A 17,750-nucleotide genomic window follows, 5' to 3' on the forward strand; every position below is an offset into this window, starting at 1 on the left:
CGGATGCGTGCATTTTGTTGTTGTTGCGAATAATCAGTTGTTAACATTATACAGATGACATTACATAGTGTCATCCCGGGCATAGATGAGATTTCTCGACGTTCCTTTTACTATACTACTCCCTCTGTCTCATAATATATTAGTTTTTTTAACACTGTTGTAGTGTCAAAACACTAGTATATCAAAAACGCTTTTATATTATATTACGAAAGTAGTGATAGTGATCTAAATGCTTTTATATTAGTTTACAGAGGAAGTACTATGTACTGTTGGCAAGTGCAAGATCTGAAACGAAATCCACTAACGAAAACCAGTCTCTGTAGCTAGAAGAAATGCTTGAGCGTGTAGCAGAGGTGTGACGCCAGCTCATCGAATAATTGAGTGATGCCGTATTCTTATCCAATGACACGAGCGTAGCCTTTTGGTTTGCAGTGCGTGAAGCGTCCCGCCGAAAGCCCGAGGGGTAATCATGGTAGGACAGGCAACCCATGACACGATCGTTACACACACACACACACACACGGATAAACCTGCTTGCTTCAAGCATTCATAGTGACAGTGAGTCGTACATATGCATACGATAGTTCCACAATGTTTGGAGAGACGTTTTTGAACATCCATGCTAAGCGATGCCATTTTACCCTGAGTGACGCGAATGTCATGTTTCCCAAGACTTATCCTAAGCTTTTTACAAGAAGATTTCAGGAAGCCGTACGTGTGTGATCAAAGTTTTCGATGGATATTTTTGTAGAGACTCTGCAGTTCCCTTGAGAGCATGGAAATGGTGATGACGACGGGGATCTAATACGAGGAGGAGAGCCGTCGAGATCTATGTACGCAACAAAAGATGACAGCGACCACTAAGAAGATATACTCCTACATAATCGTGCAGTGCATTGCAGTTCCAACGGGGGTTAGATTTCGACAGATGCGAGGCCAAGCCAAACCGATGTGTAATGGTGGTGAATTGCGCGGTTTCTTGTTAGGAGAGGAGAGAAGAAAAACATGTCATGATCAAGCTCAGATGCTACTTGTGGCAATAGTAAGAGCGAAAGATGAAACACGTGAGTGGTGCGATGCGAGGAAGAGAAAGAGGTGGGGATGGGGTCGTCAAGTTGGACTTTTAGATTCAGAGGTGGGAGATGCTACAAAGTACAAAGATGAGCTGCGCACCGTGAATCGCCAGCCAGCCAGCGTCGCCACCAAACGGCAAACGGGCCGGCAAAGTGGTGCCATTTGCTTCCCTCCTCCCGCGTCTCCTCTCCCTCTCCTCTATCCGTCCGCCCCTTCGCTGGCACCGGCACAGATATCTGTATCCCCTTTACTAGTACTTCCACTGGCAGGAGTAGGAGCGCTCTGTTTACCGCGGCCATCAGCCTCCTAGCCGTGACGTAACTGTATCAGCCTCCCGAGTATCGTGTCAGCAGGCCGCCGCCGGGCCGGATCAAACCCTAGCGGGCCGCCGGCGATGTCGGCGATGTCGGCGCCCCCGCCGCCGCCGGAGGAGGAGGAGGAGGAGGCCGTGCCCTTGGCGGGCGTCGGTGCCGTCGCCGTCGCTGGCAACGACAGGGTCCTCGCCGCGGCGCACCACATCGTCAAGTCGCTCGCCACCTCCAAGAACGCCGCCGACGACATGATCCGCATCCTCTCGGGCTTCGACTACCGCTTCTCCACCATCACCTCCGACCACTTCCCCTCGCCCTCGCCCTCGCCCTCCAACTCCCACTCCCACTCCGACCCCTCGGAGGCCCCCTCCCTGTCGGATTTCGACGACGCCGCGCAGCTCATCCACCTGTGGGACACCACCCCGGAGGCGCTCGTCTTCGAGGCCCCCGAGGACGACGCCGCGCACTATCTCGCGGCGGTCGACGTCGCCGTCGACCACCTCGCCGCCGGGGGGCCCGCCGCCGCCTCGGGCCGCGCGGGCGTCGCCGTGCAGCTCGCCATGGCGCGCCTCGAGGACGAGCTCCGCCACCTCATGCTCCGCCACGCCGTGCCGCTCGACGCCAGCGGCCTCTACTGCTCGCTCCGCCGCCTCTCGCTCGAGTCCATGGACGACCTCGACACCTCCTCCGAGTTCGATCCCGCCACCCCGCACAGCCAGGAGGGCGCGCCAGATACCGCCCGCAGCGCCAGTCTCGTGGGGAACCCCTTCGACGACCAGCTGTTCGACCTGGTGCGGCCTGACGCTGTTGATGAGCTGCGCGCCATTGCTGAGCGGATGGGGCGCGCTGGCTATGCAAGTGAGCTCGTGCAGGTTTACTGCGGCATCCGACGGGACCTGCTTGATGAATGCCTCACAGTTCTGGGCGTCGAGCGGCTCAGCATCGACGAGGTTCAGCGTGTGGAGTGGAAGCAGCTGAATGACAAGATGAAGAAATGGGTGCATGGCGTCAAGACTGTTGTCCGTTCCCTTCTGACAGGCGAGCGCCGGCTCTGCGATCAGGTGCTTGCAGTGTCCGATGAGCTGCGGGACGAGTGCTTTGTTGAATCCACCAAGGTTTGCATAATGCAGATTCTTAACTTTGGGGATGCTGTGGCTGTGTGCCCTCGTTCTCCTGAGAAGGTGTCCCGGATTCTTGATATGTATGAGGCACTTGCTGAGGTGATTCCTGAGCTCAAGGAACTGTACTATGGGACTCCTGGGGATGATGTGATCTGTGATTTGGAGGGGGTCCTTGGCAGGCTTGGGGATGCAGTCAAGGGTAACCTTCTTGAGTTTGGGAAAGTTCTACAGCAGGAGTCGTCAAGGAGGCCTATGATGGCTGGTGAGATCCACCCAATCACACGTTATGTGATGAACTACCTTCGGTTGTTGGTCGTTTACAGTGATACGCTTGACAAACTCTTGGATGAGGATGCTGCCAGAGATGTTGATCATAATGCTTCAAATGGAGGTGCTGATGATGACGAAGAGTATCTGCAGAGCTTGACGCCACTTGGACATCGTTTGGTGAAGCTGATGTCTTACTTGGAGGCCAATTTGGAGGAAAAATCTAAACTGTACGAGGACGTTGCACTCCAGTGTATATTTTCCATGAATAATACACTTTATATTGTCCAAAAGGTGAAAGATTCCGAGCTTGGGAGGATTTTAGGTGATCATTGGACACGGAGGCGCCGTGGAAAGATTCGGCAAAATTCCAAGAGCTACCTTAGGATATCGTGGACAAAGGTTTTGTCCTATCTCAAGGATGATGGTCATAGCAGCGGGAGTGGAAGCCTTGGGAATTCAAGCTCGAGGGTCAAAGAGAAATTTAAGAACTTCAACTTTGCCTTTGATGAGATTTACAGGAGTCAAACGCTTTGGAAGGTACCGGATCCTCAACTCCGCGAAGAGCTCAAGATATCTATATCGGAAAATGTGATTCCAGCATATCGTGCTTTTCTGGGTAGATATGGTAGTCTAGTGGATAATGGAAGAAATTCTGGTAAATACATAAAGTACACCCCAGAGGACTTGGAAAATCAACTGTCTGATCTTTTCGAAGGGTCACTAGGGTCTGCCAACCATTCCAGAAGAAGGTTATAGTTCCTATGACAGAATTTGGTTACAGGTATATCTTTGTTACAATGGGCAGTATACTGCTGAACTGCTGGTTACATGTATTGGATTGGTGCATGTTCCCTGGTTGGTATGGTGCTGTAATACCGCAGGAGTCCACAGGAGGATCCTTTGGTTCAGTCAGATTATGTGTAACAAGAAATAATGTACATGTATTGTTTTTCCAGTGTACTCATTTCTTTGCACATTGCAATGTCCAAAATCTAGATTTGGCACCATGTAGAGGCATGCTTCTTGGAATATATTGAACATGTTATATGTGTTTCAGTTGGAATAACTTGCAGAAGATGTGGGAAAAGGGCATGTTTAGGCCGCAAACTAGAAGTAACAGAGTTTGCCATTTGCATATGCTTAGAGAAAATTAATTTGAACAAACATATCTTATGAAATTCATGAAGCTACAGATTGCAAAACTGACCTTAGTACAAAATCCGACTGATCGTACTGTTGAAGGAAGTAAGTATCATTAATTGGATTCTTGCGCAAAAATCTAGATACTTCTATTTTTTATGCTCACATACAATTTATGTTGCCTTAGAATTAAGTCTTCTCTAGTAAGATACTTCTATGAACTAAACACATTTATTGTCAGTCTGAAACAACGGTTAGGGCAGTGCTACAAGGTAATAATGATCTTCAGGCAGTACTAATTTAGAGGTGTCATTCATACACCTTAATAATGATTCTTGTTACTTTACTAATGAAAATGTAGATTGTTGATATGTTATCGGCTATTTTCTTACTACTGTTAGGACTCTTCTCTTGGTTCATTGCTATATTCTTAATTCTACCGTTCTCTTCTGCTTCACGATTTATTGCTATTGTTGTATCGTTCATTTACTTAGTAAATTCTATTCAATATATAATGTGCATCTATCATTCTTTGGGTTTTGAACCTTTCCATGTCTATCATGGCAAGATGTATCTATGTTAGTAAACTGATTTAGTCTTCCATACCAATTATTTACCGTTGGTGTTATACTTTAGAAGGCTTTGCTTATGCTAACCTCAGCCAGATACAATTGACAGTTTACAAACTGGATCATCGTGGTGGCATTTTTTTGGTTTCTTTGTGATAATAAGAATAATAATAAGCACATTGATGGTAAATGGATTTCAAGAATTCAGAATCGAGGTTAAGATGTAGGAGTACTGCCCATATGGGAGCACACTAGGTTGAATTTTCAGCGCTTTCTCTATTTCTCGAAAATCATGAAAAGCACACTTAGTACTCACTTATCAACGTTCAAAATAATGAAAATAACAGTTACTACTCACTTCATTTCTGTATGGCCTGTATTTTTTTGCAATCTTCTTTTAAAATATACTCCCTCTGTCCCAAAATATAAGAGCGTTTTTTTACACCACACTGGTGTAAAAAACGCTCTTATATTATGGGACAGAGGGAGTAGGTTTCTATATGTAATTAATATTTTTTCTATCTTTTACCCCATTTTTTACACTATCTCTCATCGTCATTTCTGGTTAACATGGTGAATATTCTCGCTCGTATTAATGGGCTTTATTATCCTTGTGCAATACCATAATATGCCTTATAAAATGAAATGGAGGGGGTAGTTACTTATTATATGAAGTGAACTTAAATTGTAACTCATATTGGTGTAGCTTCTGGCTTATGGTGAAAGCAACAAGACATGTTTTTGCGAAAGAAAAATCAACAGATAGTTTGATAATACTTGGTGTTTCTTGCATTAAAGTCCACCAGATGAAATGTTTTACTTGACTATTACTCCATTTTGGGCATCCCTTGTTTGATAAAACCGGAGCAGCTTTGTGAACTAGCTGAGCATGGAGGGAGGAGGATGGCGCGGTTAGGTAACAGTGGTATTGTTTTTCCTTTTATGTCATTATACTGGTACTTCTTTGTAAGCCCTTTATGACCATTTGAAGTCATGGTTTGGTATTTCCCAGCTTCTTCAAGGTATGAAACAGGAGAAGTGTTGTATGTGAGCTAAGAATTTTAATTGTACCGCTCCACAATTATTCCTGGTGTTCCTGCTCTTGTCGCCATGATTTTGCTAGTCGTCACACTTTAGGATGGGTCCTGTGGCCACTTAGGAAGCCATGTTCTTATGTTGTGCAGACATGCTATTGCACGATTTGAATTGCTCGTTATGAAGAATTGGAGATAGAGGAATATGCATTCTGGGACCAGGATATTTGCTCCGTTGGAAAATAAGGCCTGTCTCAGGTAAATTTTATCAATTTTCTGTTCCAAAATATAATGCATATTAGATTTTTTTGAGTCAAACTTTATCAACTCTGACCAAGTTTGTAGAAAATATCCAAACACTTTCAGTACCAAATATATACCATATGAAAGTATGTTCTACGATAATTTTCTCTATAAACTTGGTCAGAGTCTATGAAGCTTGACACCAATGCGCACTATATTATGGAAACGAGGGAGTACTCTGTTTTGGGGTAACATTCCGACAGATGACCAATTAAAGTGGGTCAAATAGATGGTATTTTAGTAAGTTGCAACAAATATGATAGTAGCAGTATGGAGGCAATTTCCACTTTAATTTGTTTATGTCGGAAATGCAATTTGCACTCTGCTCTGTGGCCCATCTAGCCCTACAGCATCTATATAAGATTGAGAGTTTCATCGAGTGTTCATCGGACAGATTGAAAACTACCTTGTTGAGATATCCTTTTTTTCTCTCCATTGGAAGTGCTTCTCATTTTAATTTCTGCTGTCTTAGTTTTGAGCCTCTATGTGTTTGAACTGTATGCACATGCAAAAGAAAAGAAAGTAAACATAATTGATTAATACCATTTTTTTCTTCGAATGGAGGATGAATACCATTCGTGCATTTAGAGGTTCTAGTAGTGGAATATATAGCAATGAAATTACTACCTCCGGGCATCAAAGGAGTGCATAGACCAATATTTCACTCTGCTTTAAGCTGTTTATAATTGCTTTGATTAGTGCAATGGAAGTCTCTAGTTTGGTAGGCTGCATTAGATTGGACCAGGCCCGCACGGGCAGAGTTTGGAACATTTGGTTGCCTGGCTCGCATGTGATTCGTAGCCCGCACAAACCTCATGGAAACGGCCGAATTGGTCGTTTTTTGCGAGCCAAGCTTGCTCGAGGTGAGCGTCTGCATGCTTGGGGAAGCGCGGGAGACGACGAGACGCCTCGTAACTCCCCACGCCTCCTCTCGTCACCTCCCTTGCCAGTTCACACCCACTTCCTCTCTCTCATCTCACCGTCCGTTCGGTTTCTCCGATGGCAACGCCGTCGTCTCGCCATGCCCCACCCACTCTGGTCATCACCGGCAGCAATCCCATCCAAGAGAGGTGGTTGTTGGTCTCTCCTCGGCCGGACTAGATCTAGCGGCGGCAATCCAAGCTCCCTCTCCTTTCTGCACCATGCCGCCGCCCCAGGCCAATGCAGCGCCAGCGTCGGTCGCTGTGGCTCCGCCACCGGGTCCGGTGGTCTACACCTTCGGCTCAAACATGGCAGGGATCCAATACCCGCCGGCGCCGTCCTTTGCCGCCCCCACTTATGGGAGTATTTTTACCCCAATAAGAGGGTTTTCTCCTCTGCGTCCGGTGCAAGGGGAGGGGAGCTTCAAGACGTCGGCGTCATCTTCGAGCCAGCGCAGGATGAGGTCCACGGTCGCGACCCTCGTATTGGTCGGGTCCTCTTCGTCGGCGGCGCCATCACCCCTCTTCCCGCCGGGTTTTCTCCACGGACGGCATATGCTACACAGGCAATCCCCATTGTAAGCTCTCCAATCTCCACTTCGCTTCGTTCTTAGGGTTCTTAGGGTAGTTCTAGTAGTGTTAGATTAGATTGTTCACAGTGGATTCGACCGGATTCGACCGGATTCAATCCGAATCCATTGTTTTGGAGATGAACCAGAGTGCATGCCTACTTAGTTCATCCCATATGGCTAGATTGTTGATGGTGCAGTGTTAGTTTGCATGCTGTTAGTGCCACATTATAAGTTTGTAGTGCCACATTGTAAGTTTGTAATGCCACAATGTTAGTTCTTGGTGTCACATTGTTAGGTGTTAGTGTCACATTGTTAGTTCTTACTACCACATTGTTAGTTTGCAAGCCGTTGGGCGCTGGCAGGAGGCCGAGGACTGGCCACGAGGAGGTCCTCGGCGACCTTGTAGTCTTCAGGCTCTCCGACCTGGGGCTGAAGGTGCGGATCTTCGACGCCAACAGCTCCAACATCTGCAGGTTCCGGTGCTCCAAGCACAACTGCGTCGGTGACATCGCTCATGCCATATAGTTTGTTCCTTGTAGTCTGAACTGAACTGAACTGAAATAGTGTAGGTTTGAACTGAAGTCCGACCATCTCTTTTGCTGTGAACTTGTCTATATTTTGCCCAGGGATCAGCACCCTGGGGTCTAGCAGGGGCATGGGATGCCCTGCTATTTTAAACGTATGCCTAGTAGTACTTGCGAGCTGCCTGTTCTTGCTGTGTTCTTGCTTTGTTCTTGTTGTATTCTTGCTGCTGATGATCAGTGTGTTATCTGTGCTGTGTGTGTTGTGTGCAGACAAATGGGTGGTAAGTTCATCACAAATGAAGGAGGTGTGCAGACAAATGGATGGTAAGTTCATCACAAATGAAAGAGGTGAGCAGATCAAGTACTTGCACACAACCAAGCAGCTGTGCTTTACATCTGCTCACATTGAAAACACAAACACATGCAACCAAACAACATGCAGATGTTGATTTTTTGCTTGTATATGCTCAGCCAGACCCAACTGAGTCAAGCATGCAAATGGACAAAAAACCATGCAGGTAATCAAATGTGCCCCAAGCAGATAGATTTCACTTTCTGTTCGTCCTTGTGAAAGTAGGAGTGCCCTTGAAGAGAGTGATTGAAGATGTTGCGGAATTCATTCTGCATGGTTTAGTAATGCATTTTTCGTGCGTGTTGATCGACAATACTGATCCTGAAATGCCAAGCTTCATCCATGCTTGCACTAGGGCTGTCCTCTATGAACAAGTTTAAAGATTTTAAACAAATGGCAAACTCGTTAATGAATCCTAGTAATATTGCACCTTTACTACACTGGCAAGTGGAGTGGCAACTTGACAAAGGAGGTTACTGGTGCAATGCTTGGTTGTCCTGGAACTTGGAAATTTGGACAATTTATTTTTTTCCGACAATCATCATGTGGCCACCATAGACCACGGTGCTGGTAGCCTGGTATACCTTATTATTTCTCCATGCTGTGTCCACCAAACCGATTTGGTAGCATCTGTCTGGAGACTCGCAAATTTGTAGAGTAGTTGCTGTACCGGGGTGGTTACCGGCCAAGAGGCATGTACGTAAGGCTGTAGCCACCTAATGAACCGGAATTGGTCTGGCCCCCTCCTGTTTTAGAGTAATAATAACATAGCAGTTGTGCATCTGGATCTGGTAAGCCAGGATTTTATATGCTTTACGCAACGTCTTTTTTAAGAAGGGCACTGGCAGGGTGTAGTATCTTGACTTCTTGAGTGACCAAACTCACTATCTTGTCACTGTTGCTGCCTCCCTCCATCCATCCACCCATCTGGTGGAGTGGTTCCAAGATACGTAGCTGCTACCATCTCCATCCATCCAGTCAATCTAAGGCCACCCCACAATGGAATATGACAACTTTGATCACTGATTTGACCAACAAAATATATACCATTTGAAACTTCTTTCAAATACAAAATCCACTAATATTTTGCTGACATATGATACATATTATGTTGGTAGAATCGATGATCGAAGTTAAACCAAATTAAAGTGGTCTTGTATAGATGGATCATCTACACCTTGAACGTTAGTCTGGCCATCTCATCAACAATGATAAATGATGGCAGAAACCGTCAACAAGAAAGAAGAGAGGCATCATCATTCTCATTCCAAAGGTTTTGTCATACGGTAACTTGACAAGAAGACGGGGGAGGAGCAAAAGATAAACTACACAGCAACTTGACAAGAAGACGGGGGAGGAGCAAAAGATAATGTACATTTTCTTACAGAGTACAGCGTTTTGTCATACGGTACTGTTTGCGGGTAGGGGAACGACGCCGTCGAAGAAATCCCCAAAGTAATGCCGTGGCTCGTGCACCAGCTTGGAGATTATGTCCCTCAGTGTGATCACCCCCTCGGTGTCCCCCTTGTCGTCGACCACGTAGATCCTGTGGATCTTGGTCGAGTCCAGCTTCAGTATGATATCCTTGATCACGTCGTCTCTTTTGCATGTGATCACGTCGTGCAGCAGCGGCGACGCTTCGTGTTGCTCCTGGAGATGGTGCCGGACCGCAGTAAGGAAATCCTTGGCTGAGATTGTCCTGTGAATCGAATGCATCCAGCCAGAGTCATACAAGAGGGCACTTCTTATGCAGCAATTATCAGCTGACATGGTCTGCCTCGTACACATGACTGCTCGTACCTCGCAGTGCATGGTATCCGAGTGCAAATTACACCGGATTTGCAAAGAGAAGAAAGCTCATCAGCAAGTATAAACCAGAGTCACAAACCTGTATTGTTTGTATATCTTGGGGGCACTCAGAAGATATTGTACATCTCTGATGCTAATGTTACCAATTGCTTTTGTTCCATTTGTGTCCATAACAGGCACACCACCAACCCCTTTCTCCCTCATCAGTTGGAAGGCTTTTAGGACTGGCTGGTCTTCATTTACCTATAAAGGGCAACACCAAGGCAGCATTGAGTTTTCATTTCTTTGGCTACAGGTAAAACAGTTTACGCTCGAGTTTTTCGTTCTTCAGTTGCAGATAAACCAGTTTACAGATGTTCAATTGTATAGCTGTTGAGCAGCATGTTTTACATAAACCTTTTCCTTCTCATTATATACACATTAATGTGCCAAACATTTATAAGGATGATGAGATTGCACATTCAGGAGGTACCTTGACAAGTTTGTACGGCTTCATCAGAGGAAGACCCAGCTCACAGAGTTTCTTAGTTCCCCAGCTTTCAAACCAAGGAAGTCCAACACACTCTGCAAGCATGTGCACGACGCAAGATTGTGTAATGACATTCTCGATCTGATTTCCCCCCATATCTACCACTGGGAGGCTCTTCATCCTGTACTTGGATAGAAGAAGCAGCATGGTGAGGAATGTGTCAGATGTCTGCAGGGCGAGAAATGGTGCCCATCGGAAGCTTCCTGAGATATCGCCAACCTACAAAATTACAAACTGTGTCATGGATGGGTGCTAACTAGAGGAGAATATAAAAATGTGACCATTTCACTGCAGTGAGAAGGGGCCAGTCACCTTTGTGTTCTTGTAGAACTCAGATGAAGTAAGGTTTTCAAAAAAGCTTCCACCCACTGATGCAGCTTCATCTGATTCCGAATCAGTAGTAGTTTCTACCCTGCCAGATGACGTTCTTCTGAATGTGAAAGAGCCTAACCTAGCTGCTAGATTGGCCACAGGTGATCCAACTGCAGAACCAGCTGTTCCGTTACCTGAAGCATCAGACTGATGCAGAGGAGGAGAAGAAGAAGCAACTATAGTCAGACATGCACCAGCGTAAAAATAATCAGTTCCACAACTGACATTACAAATAAAGTTTATAACTTGCTGCAATTGTAGTGCATTACTTTGTTTTAAACTACCTACCTTTCTAAGCATTCCAAGTTTACTTAAAGATCAGCATTTCAGTGATGTGAAGATGCATTTTGACAAGAGCCTAGAAAGGTGATTGACTCGATGGACAGTCCAATGATATCAGGCCTAGGTTAAGTTTAATGTATTGTGTATTTAAAATCTAATTCACACAAATGTAGCAATATATTGCAAAATGCTTTTAATGAGCATTAGTACATATATCTGATTATTTTATCAATTGTATCTGAAGAGAAATAGAGAGCTCTGATCATGGAGAATACATTAGAACTGAAATCATATCTTCCAAGGTTACCCTCTAGACAAACAAACAAACAAAAAAATCACCAAGAGATTAATCTTGTTACTTCTAGATCTACCATTGTGATCTTGTATGTAAAAATGGAATTAATTTGGTTTAGATGAGTGCAATATTGATCAAAGCTGCAAACATATCAACATGTTTTGACTAATGCCTAATGGATTCATGGTGAACAAATCTATCTAGCTATATAAAAAGGAAATTGAACTGAAGAGAGGGAGGATGTAAACCTGATGAAGCAACCACATTGCAATACCAGCAAATTCCACAATACCGATGTATTTGTCTATCCAAGTAGCATCCTCTGGAGCATCGACGTTTCTTATGGGTGCACTCAAAATTTTATTTTTGGATAATGTCTCAACAGTATCAGCAAGGCTGGCATCCGAAGGTATCTCGATGACTGCACGAAGAAACATCATGGTAGACATTTAGAATTCAAAGTGACTATGAGACAATATGTGGTAAAAGTACATGTTCTGTATGTTATTGTTACAGCCATACATTTCAGTTAAATCATGTCTTACAAAAGCATGGTATCGGCTATTAAAAATTTCAAGATATTCGATTTAGTAATGACATGTCTATTTTCAATAACATGCACCTGTGTTGGACCTATATGAAAATGTAACTTCATCACTTCAAAATAGTTTGTTGCCACATAAATCCACCTTAGTATATATATAAGGTTATAAATTCAAAGGTTCTATATTTGATCATTATACAAAAAAAATGGTTTGACTATCTAATTACCTTGGCGTTTTCCCTAAAAAACAATTACATTGGCGTTTCTTAAAACTTGTTTGACTGAATCGAAGAAGCTAAGTGCTGAACACTGTACGTAGTGAGCTCAAGCAAAGCATGCCTAATCAATCTATGATGATGCAACCTTATCTAGCTAGAATTGTATACATATATGAATGGAGATAAAACACCAAAGATGACTGTGGAAACCAAGGACACAGGTTGTGCAAACATTACCGACAACATACTTTCGCTAATGTAGAAGCTAATGCAATGCCGGCCTCTCAATTGACTGTTGTTATCACGAGTTCATGAATTTGGTAAACAATTTTGATCATTGTAATTCCATTTCATACATTCATATGTATTCTCGATCCAACAACTAATGTCGCTAGTCCCTTAAGTGCAAGTCCAGCTGAACCCCTACGCACACCCTGACCCCGCCTACAGCCAAATTTTAGTGAAGTGCAAAATTACTCGCTCCACCAGAGACCCTATCCCACCTGCTATCCTGAGGGGATCCAATAAACAGACCTCAGGGCACCTCATCTTTGAGGGATCCAGTAAACAGACCTCAGGGCACCTCATCTTTGAGGGATCCAGTAAACAGACCTCAGGGCACCTCATCTTTGAGGACTCCCTTGGCGCCCCGGCCGTTGCGCTAACCATTTTTTATCCGAGAAGCGCTAATCATATTATGTCCTAATCCATGCTAACTTGGTGTCAACCTAGAGAAAAGATTGGGGTGCTGCTATGAATCTATGATTGTATGCTAATCAGTGACAATTAGTGCTAATAATAGTTACGTGTTAATCAATGCTAATTGGTGCTGATCATTTCTTCTCAGGTCTTATCTTACTTGCAATTAATAATTATGATGTTGATTGAGGCTTGGGACTAAAGGCTTTGTTGTTGTTGTTGTTGTTGTTGTTGTTGTTGTTGTTGATTGAGGTTTCGGATGTGGGTCAGTACCATAGTAGACTAAAAGTGTGTTGCAAATACTCCCTCCGTCCCATAATTCTTGTCTTATATTTGTCTAAAGATGAATGTATCTAGTCACATTTTAGTATTTAGATACATCTATTTTTAGACAAACCTAAGACAAGAATTTTGGGACGGAGGGAGTATGTCGCTAGAAAGAAGCCCTATGTGGAGATATAGGGGGTTGTGTTTTTGGGGCTCTGCTTGACTAGCTAGCTCTAAAGTCATATTTCAAGCACTGCACAAATTCAAGATCCGTATAGACTTGCTCGAATAGGCACCATCCGGGCCACAAATGAGCTTAGCCACAGAGCTAGAACAGAACCCTTGTTGAGAACATTCAGCATGGGATTGGCAAAGTTCAGTTCCAGTTTTGGAGTTGTGACCCCTATCATTACCAACTCGCTTGGTTTATCAAGTGGCCAAGTCGGAGTTTCTCATGTTAGCATCATTGATTCTAAAAACTTATCACAAAGGAGTGTGTTCAACACAGAAATAGACGTGGCCTTAGGCAAAAAGTTGACCGCAAAGGCTGAACCTCCTTCCTTGTACAGTTTCCATTTTTCGGGACAAAATCATACGAACTGGTGACCCCCCTGGAAATCTAGTTGCAATATTTTTAACGCAAATCCTTTTTTTACAAAATAAAAGCTAAAAATAGTTTATTAAGCAAACTGGCCTAATTCAATTGGGGATTAACAGTCCATGGAAGGATGGGGCCTCCTGTTCCAGAAGATATATTGTGATCATGACAGGTACTGAAGACATTTCATGGTTTAGTATAAGCTGATATCATTACACGTCAGTTACATATATATAATTACTGGCATAAAGCAAAGAGAGTCGTGGACGGCTCTTGTTTTGGTGGTCTAAGAAATGAAAACGACCTCTCAACCAGAGCAAGCATAATTGATGCCTCCCTTAGCCTGAAGAGTTGAACGTACTGGGATTTTGGAACACTTGGTAGGAGCTTTCAAACCTCCACTGCATTTTCACTCATAAAGCAAAACAGTGGTACTGCCACTAATACCAAGAATCAACTTGGAAGTGGCATATTCACAAGAATGGCCACGACAGCGCAAAACTCAAAGGATATAAACGTCTGGTCTGATGCCCCCTTGGGTCGACATGAGTGGCAGGCAGGATAGGGACGAGCACATCAGCTGCTGCGTGCTGCTCCGCAGCGCGCACGGCACAGCAAGAGACGAGCATCAGGTTTGTAACAGTATCTGCACAAATGATGATACAGATGCAGTTGTCACCCAAAGGAGAAACTGTCGGTGGTTCGAAGATCATCTCTTGGCGCTAGGATAGTCGCTCGCTCACAAGCAGGCACATTCGGACATTCGGACGAACTAGCACAGAAATATGCTGCAGTACTGTTGTTGCAGCAGAGCAAGACACCAGCAAACATAGTAAGTAGAAACAAGAGCGCAAGCAAGCGAGCGAGCGAGGGGATTGCGTATATGATTACCCTGCGAGGGGTGGTTGCGGGGGAAGGCGGCGACGGGGATGTCCTCGAAGCAGGAGTTGAGCTTCTCCGACGGGGACAGCTGCGGCTGCGCCACCTCCCACAGGTCCTCCACCCGGTGCCCGATCTCCGCCTCCGGGCTCCGCGGGCTGTCCGTCTCCATCTCCTCTCCCCCGAACTCGGCCTCCTCCTCTCTGTATCCCCCCCTTCTTGGCCGGACTACTTCCTCCTCCTGGATTCTCCCAACACCTCTGTAAATAACCACTCCGCGATCCCTCCTCTTCTGCTTGCGGATTGCGGGTTGCTGCTACGCCTACGCGCGGGGAAATGCAAGAGGTGAACTCTAAGCCAAATTGCTGCGTCGACGGATGGGAAATCCGCTGATACTACTAATACTGGAACTCCCGCTCCGCAGTCAGTGTATAGTGTGTCTTGTTCTTATCTCTGTCTAAACTCTTTACTCTTCCGTCAACGCGAGAGGGGACGACGACGAGGGGGGGGGGGGGGGGGGGGGGGGGGGGGGGGGCCCACGTGCGAGGAACTGCTGTTCTACGCGGCGTGCATCGACGAAGCACGCTGACAGGTGGGGAGCACAAAATGCGGGGACCACATGTCATCGACGGTACAGGAGACCGGGCTTCGTGCTCCACCCTGTTTCTGCCGACGAGACGAGCAAAACCGCTGCGGCGAGGCGGCTCAGGGAGAACACGGGGTGACGTGGCGAGCTTACCTGGTTTTCCTCCTCCTTACCCTCTTTGAGCTGGCGATTTCAGATATGTGGGGCCCAGGTTAATATATATTTATGTGATCCACTGGAAGCTTCGGGGTGTGCTACGTGTGTTTACAGGGTTGTTAGTTTTCATCAATGACATATATACTCTTTATTCAGAAAAAAATGACATATATACTCTGGTTCAACATATGTATTGCTTCATTTATTTTAGTTTTGCTTGCGAATTTTTATTTATTTTAGTTAGAGAAAAGAATGACCAGCAATTCCCTATCGGATAGTATACGTTGCATGACACAAAATTAATGTTGTTATCCTTTATGTATTTAGGGCCTGGTTCCAAATAAGTTACCAACTTATAAGTTGAAAAGTGTAAAAAGTGACTTATTTTGCCAGATAGACCCAACTTATAAGTCATCCTAACTTATAAGTCATAAGTTGCTCCATCCCAACTTAAAACTTATAAGTCATTCACTTTTGCGTGGGTTCCACCACCTTTTCGGCTTTTATAATATAAAACAGGATGGAAAGGTGTGGTCAGGTGACTTATAAGTCAGATGACAACCAAACAGGCGTGACTTATAAGTCACTGGTTTTAAGTCAACTGACTTATTGAAACCAAACATGCCCTTAAAATGTAATTGACACCCTTTTTTACGAAAAATAATCGGATCTGTTATAAAAATGATCGGATCTTGTAATAACACATCTCCTAATCCAATTTCACTAGCATCACATTCAAGCTCGAAAGTCTTATTAAAATGAGGAAGTTGGAGTAAAGGAGCACGTGTTAACTTACATCTTTCAATACCGTGAAGGCTTCTTCCTGTGCGGTACCGCAAATAAAAAGGACATCCTACTCTGTAAGCTCATTGAGAGGTGCAGCAATGGTGCGGAAATCTCTCATAAAACTGTTGGGGAACATCGCATGGAAAACAAAAAATTTCCTACGCGCACGAAGACCTATCATGGTGATGTCCATCTACAAGAGGGGATGTGTGATCTACATACCCTTGTAGACCGTACAGCAGAAGCGTTAGTGAACGCGGTTGATGTAGTGGAACGTCCTCACGTCCCTCGATCCGCCCCGCGAACTATCCCGCGATCAGTCCCACGATCTAGTGCCGAACGGACGGCACCTCCGCGTTCAGCACACATACAGCTCGACGATGATCTCGGCCTTCTTGATCCAGCAAGAGAGACGGAGAGGTAGAAGAGTTCTCCGGCAACGTGACGGCGCTCCGGAGGTTGGTGATGATCTCGTCTCAGCAGGGCTCCGCCCGAGCTCCGCAGAAACGCGATCTAGAGGTAAAACCATGGAGATATGTGGTCGCACTGCCGTGGCAAAGTTGTCCCAAATCAGCCCTAAAACCCCACTATATATAGGAGGAGGAGGGGGGAGCCTTGCCTTGGGGTCCAAGGACTCCCAAGGGGTCGGCCGAACCTAAGGGGGAAGGTCTCCCCCTCCCAAACCGAAATCTACTTGGTTTGGAAGGTGGAGTCCTTCTTCCCTTTCCCACCTCCTTCTTTTTTTTCCTTTTCTCTTTGATTTTTCTTCCAATGCGCATAGGGCTCTTTTGGGCTGTCCCACCAGCCCACTAAGGGCTGGTGCGCCACCCTCAAGGCCTATGGGCTTCCCCGGGGTGGGTTGCCCCCCCGGTGAACTCCCGGAACCCATTCGTCATTCCCGGTACATTCCCGGTAACTCCGAAAACCTTCCGGTAATCAAATGAGGTCATCCTATATATCAATCTTCGTTTCCGGACCATTCCGGAAACCCTCGTGACGTCCGTGATCTCATCCGGGACTCCGAACAACATTCGGTAACCAACCATATAACTCAAATACGCATAAAACAACGTCGAACCTTAAGTGTGCAGACCCTGCGGGTTCGAGAACTATGCAGACATGACCCGAGAGACTCCTCGGTCAATATCCAATAGCGAGACCTGGATGCCCATATTGGATCCTACATATTCTACGAAGATCTTATCGTTTGAACCTCAGTGCCAAGGATTCATATAATCCCGTATGTCATTCCCTTTGTCCTTCGGTATGTTACTTGCCCGAGATTCGATCGTCAGTATCCGCATACCTATTTCAATCTCGTTTACCGGCAAGTCTCTTTACTCGTTCCGTAACACAAGATCCCGTGACTTACACTAAGTCACATTGCTTGCAAGGCTTGTGTGTGATGTTGTATTACCGAGTGGGCCCCGAGATACCTCTCCGTCACACGGAGTGACAAATCCCAGTATTGATTCATACTAACTCAACGAACACCTTCGGAGATACCTGTAGAGCATCTTTATAGTCACCCAGTTACGTT

The 17,750-nt window shown here is 45.3% G+C and overlaps 2 protein-coding genes across 2 annotated transcripts; one reads left to right on the plus strand and one right to left on the minus strand.

Moving 5' to 3' along the window:
- The first annotated feature begins 1,151 nt into the window (after positions 1 to 1,151).
- LOC123426519 (exocyst complex component EXO70B1-like) lies at positions 1,152 to 3,839 on the plus strand. Its single transcript, XM_045110359.1, has one exon. It carries the CDS (start codon positions 1,469 to 1,471, stop codon positions 3,530 to 3,532), a length of 2,064 nt encoding a protein of 687 aa, XP_044966294.1. The 5' UTR covers positions 1,152 to 1,468; the 3' UTR covers positions 3,533 to 3,839.
- A 5,588-nt stretch (positions 3,840 to 9,427) lies between these two features.
- Positions 9,428 to 15,141, minus strand: LOC123426520 (SNF1-related protein kinase regulatory subunit gamma-1). Its single transcript, XM_045110360.1, has 6 exons — positions 14,695 to 15,141; positions 11,726 to 11,898; positions 10,841 to 11,047; positions 10,472 to 10,747; positions 10,079 to 10,242; positions 9,428 to 9,889 (listed from the first exon to the last, which is right to left on the minus strand). Exons 1-6 carry the CDS (start codon positions 14,852 to 14,854, stop codon positions 9,592 to 9,594), a joined length of 1,278 nt encoding a protein of 425 aa, XP_044966295.1. The 5' UTR covers positions 14,855 to 15,141; the 3' UTR covers positions 9,428 to 9,591.
- Positions 15,142 to 17,750: the final 2,609 nt, after the last annotated feature.

Source organism: Hordeum vulgare, chromosome 2H (assembly GCF_904849725.1).
Source record: "Hordeum vulgare subsp. vulgare chromosome 2H, MorexV3_pseudomolecules_assembly, whole genome shotgun sequence".
Classification (NCBI taxonomy): Eukaryota; Viridiplantae; Streptophyta; class Magnoliopsida; order Poales; family Poaceae; genus Hordeum; species Hordeum vulgare.

Coding starts and splice junctions, on each gene's coding strand:
- LOC123426520 (XM_045110360.1), bottom strand. CDS start 14,854: ATGGAGACGGACAGCCCGCGGAGCCCGGAGGCGGAGATCGGGCACCGG. Junction 11,899..14,694: donor CCGCAACCACCCCTCGCAGG/GTAATCATATAC, acceptor TTCTTCGTGCAG/TCATCGAGATACCTTCGGAT. Junction 9,890..10,078: donor AAGATATACAAACAATACAG/GTTTGTGACTCT, acceptor TTCGATTCACAG/GACAATCTCAGCCAAGGATT.
- LOC123426519 (XM_045110359.1), top strand. CDS start 1,469: ATGTCGGCGATGTCGGCGCCCCCGCCGCCGCCGGAGGAGGAGGAGGAG.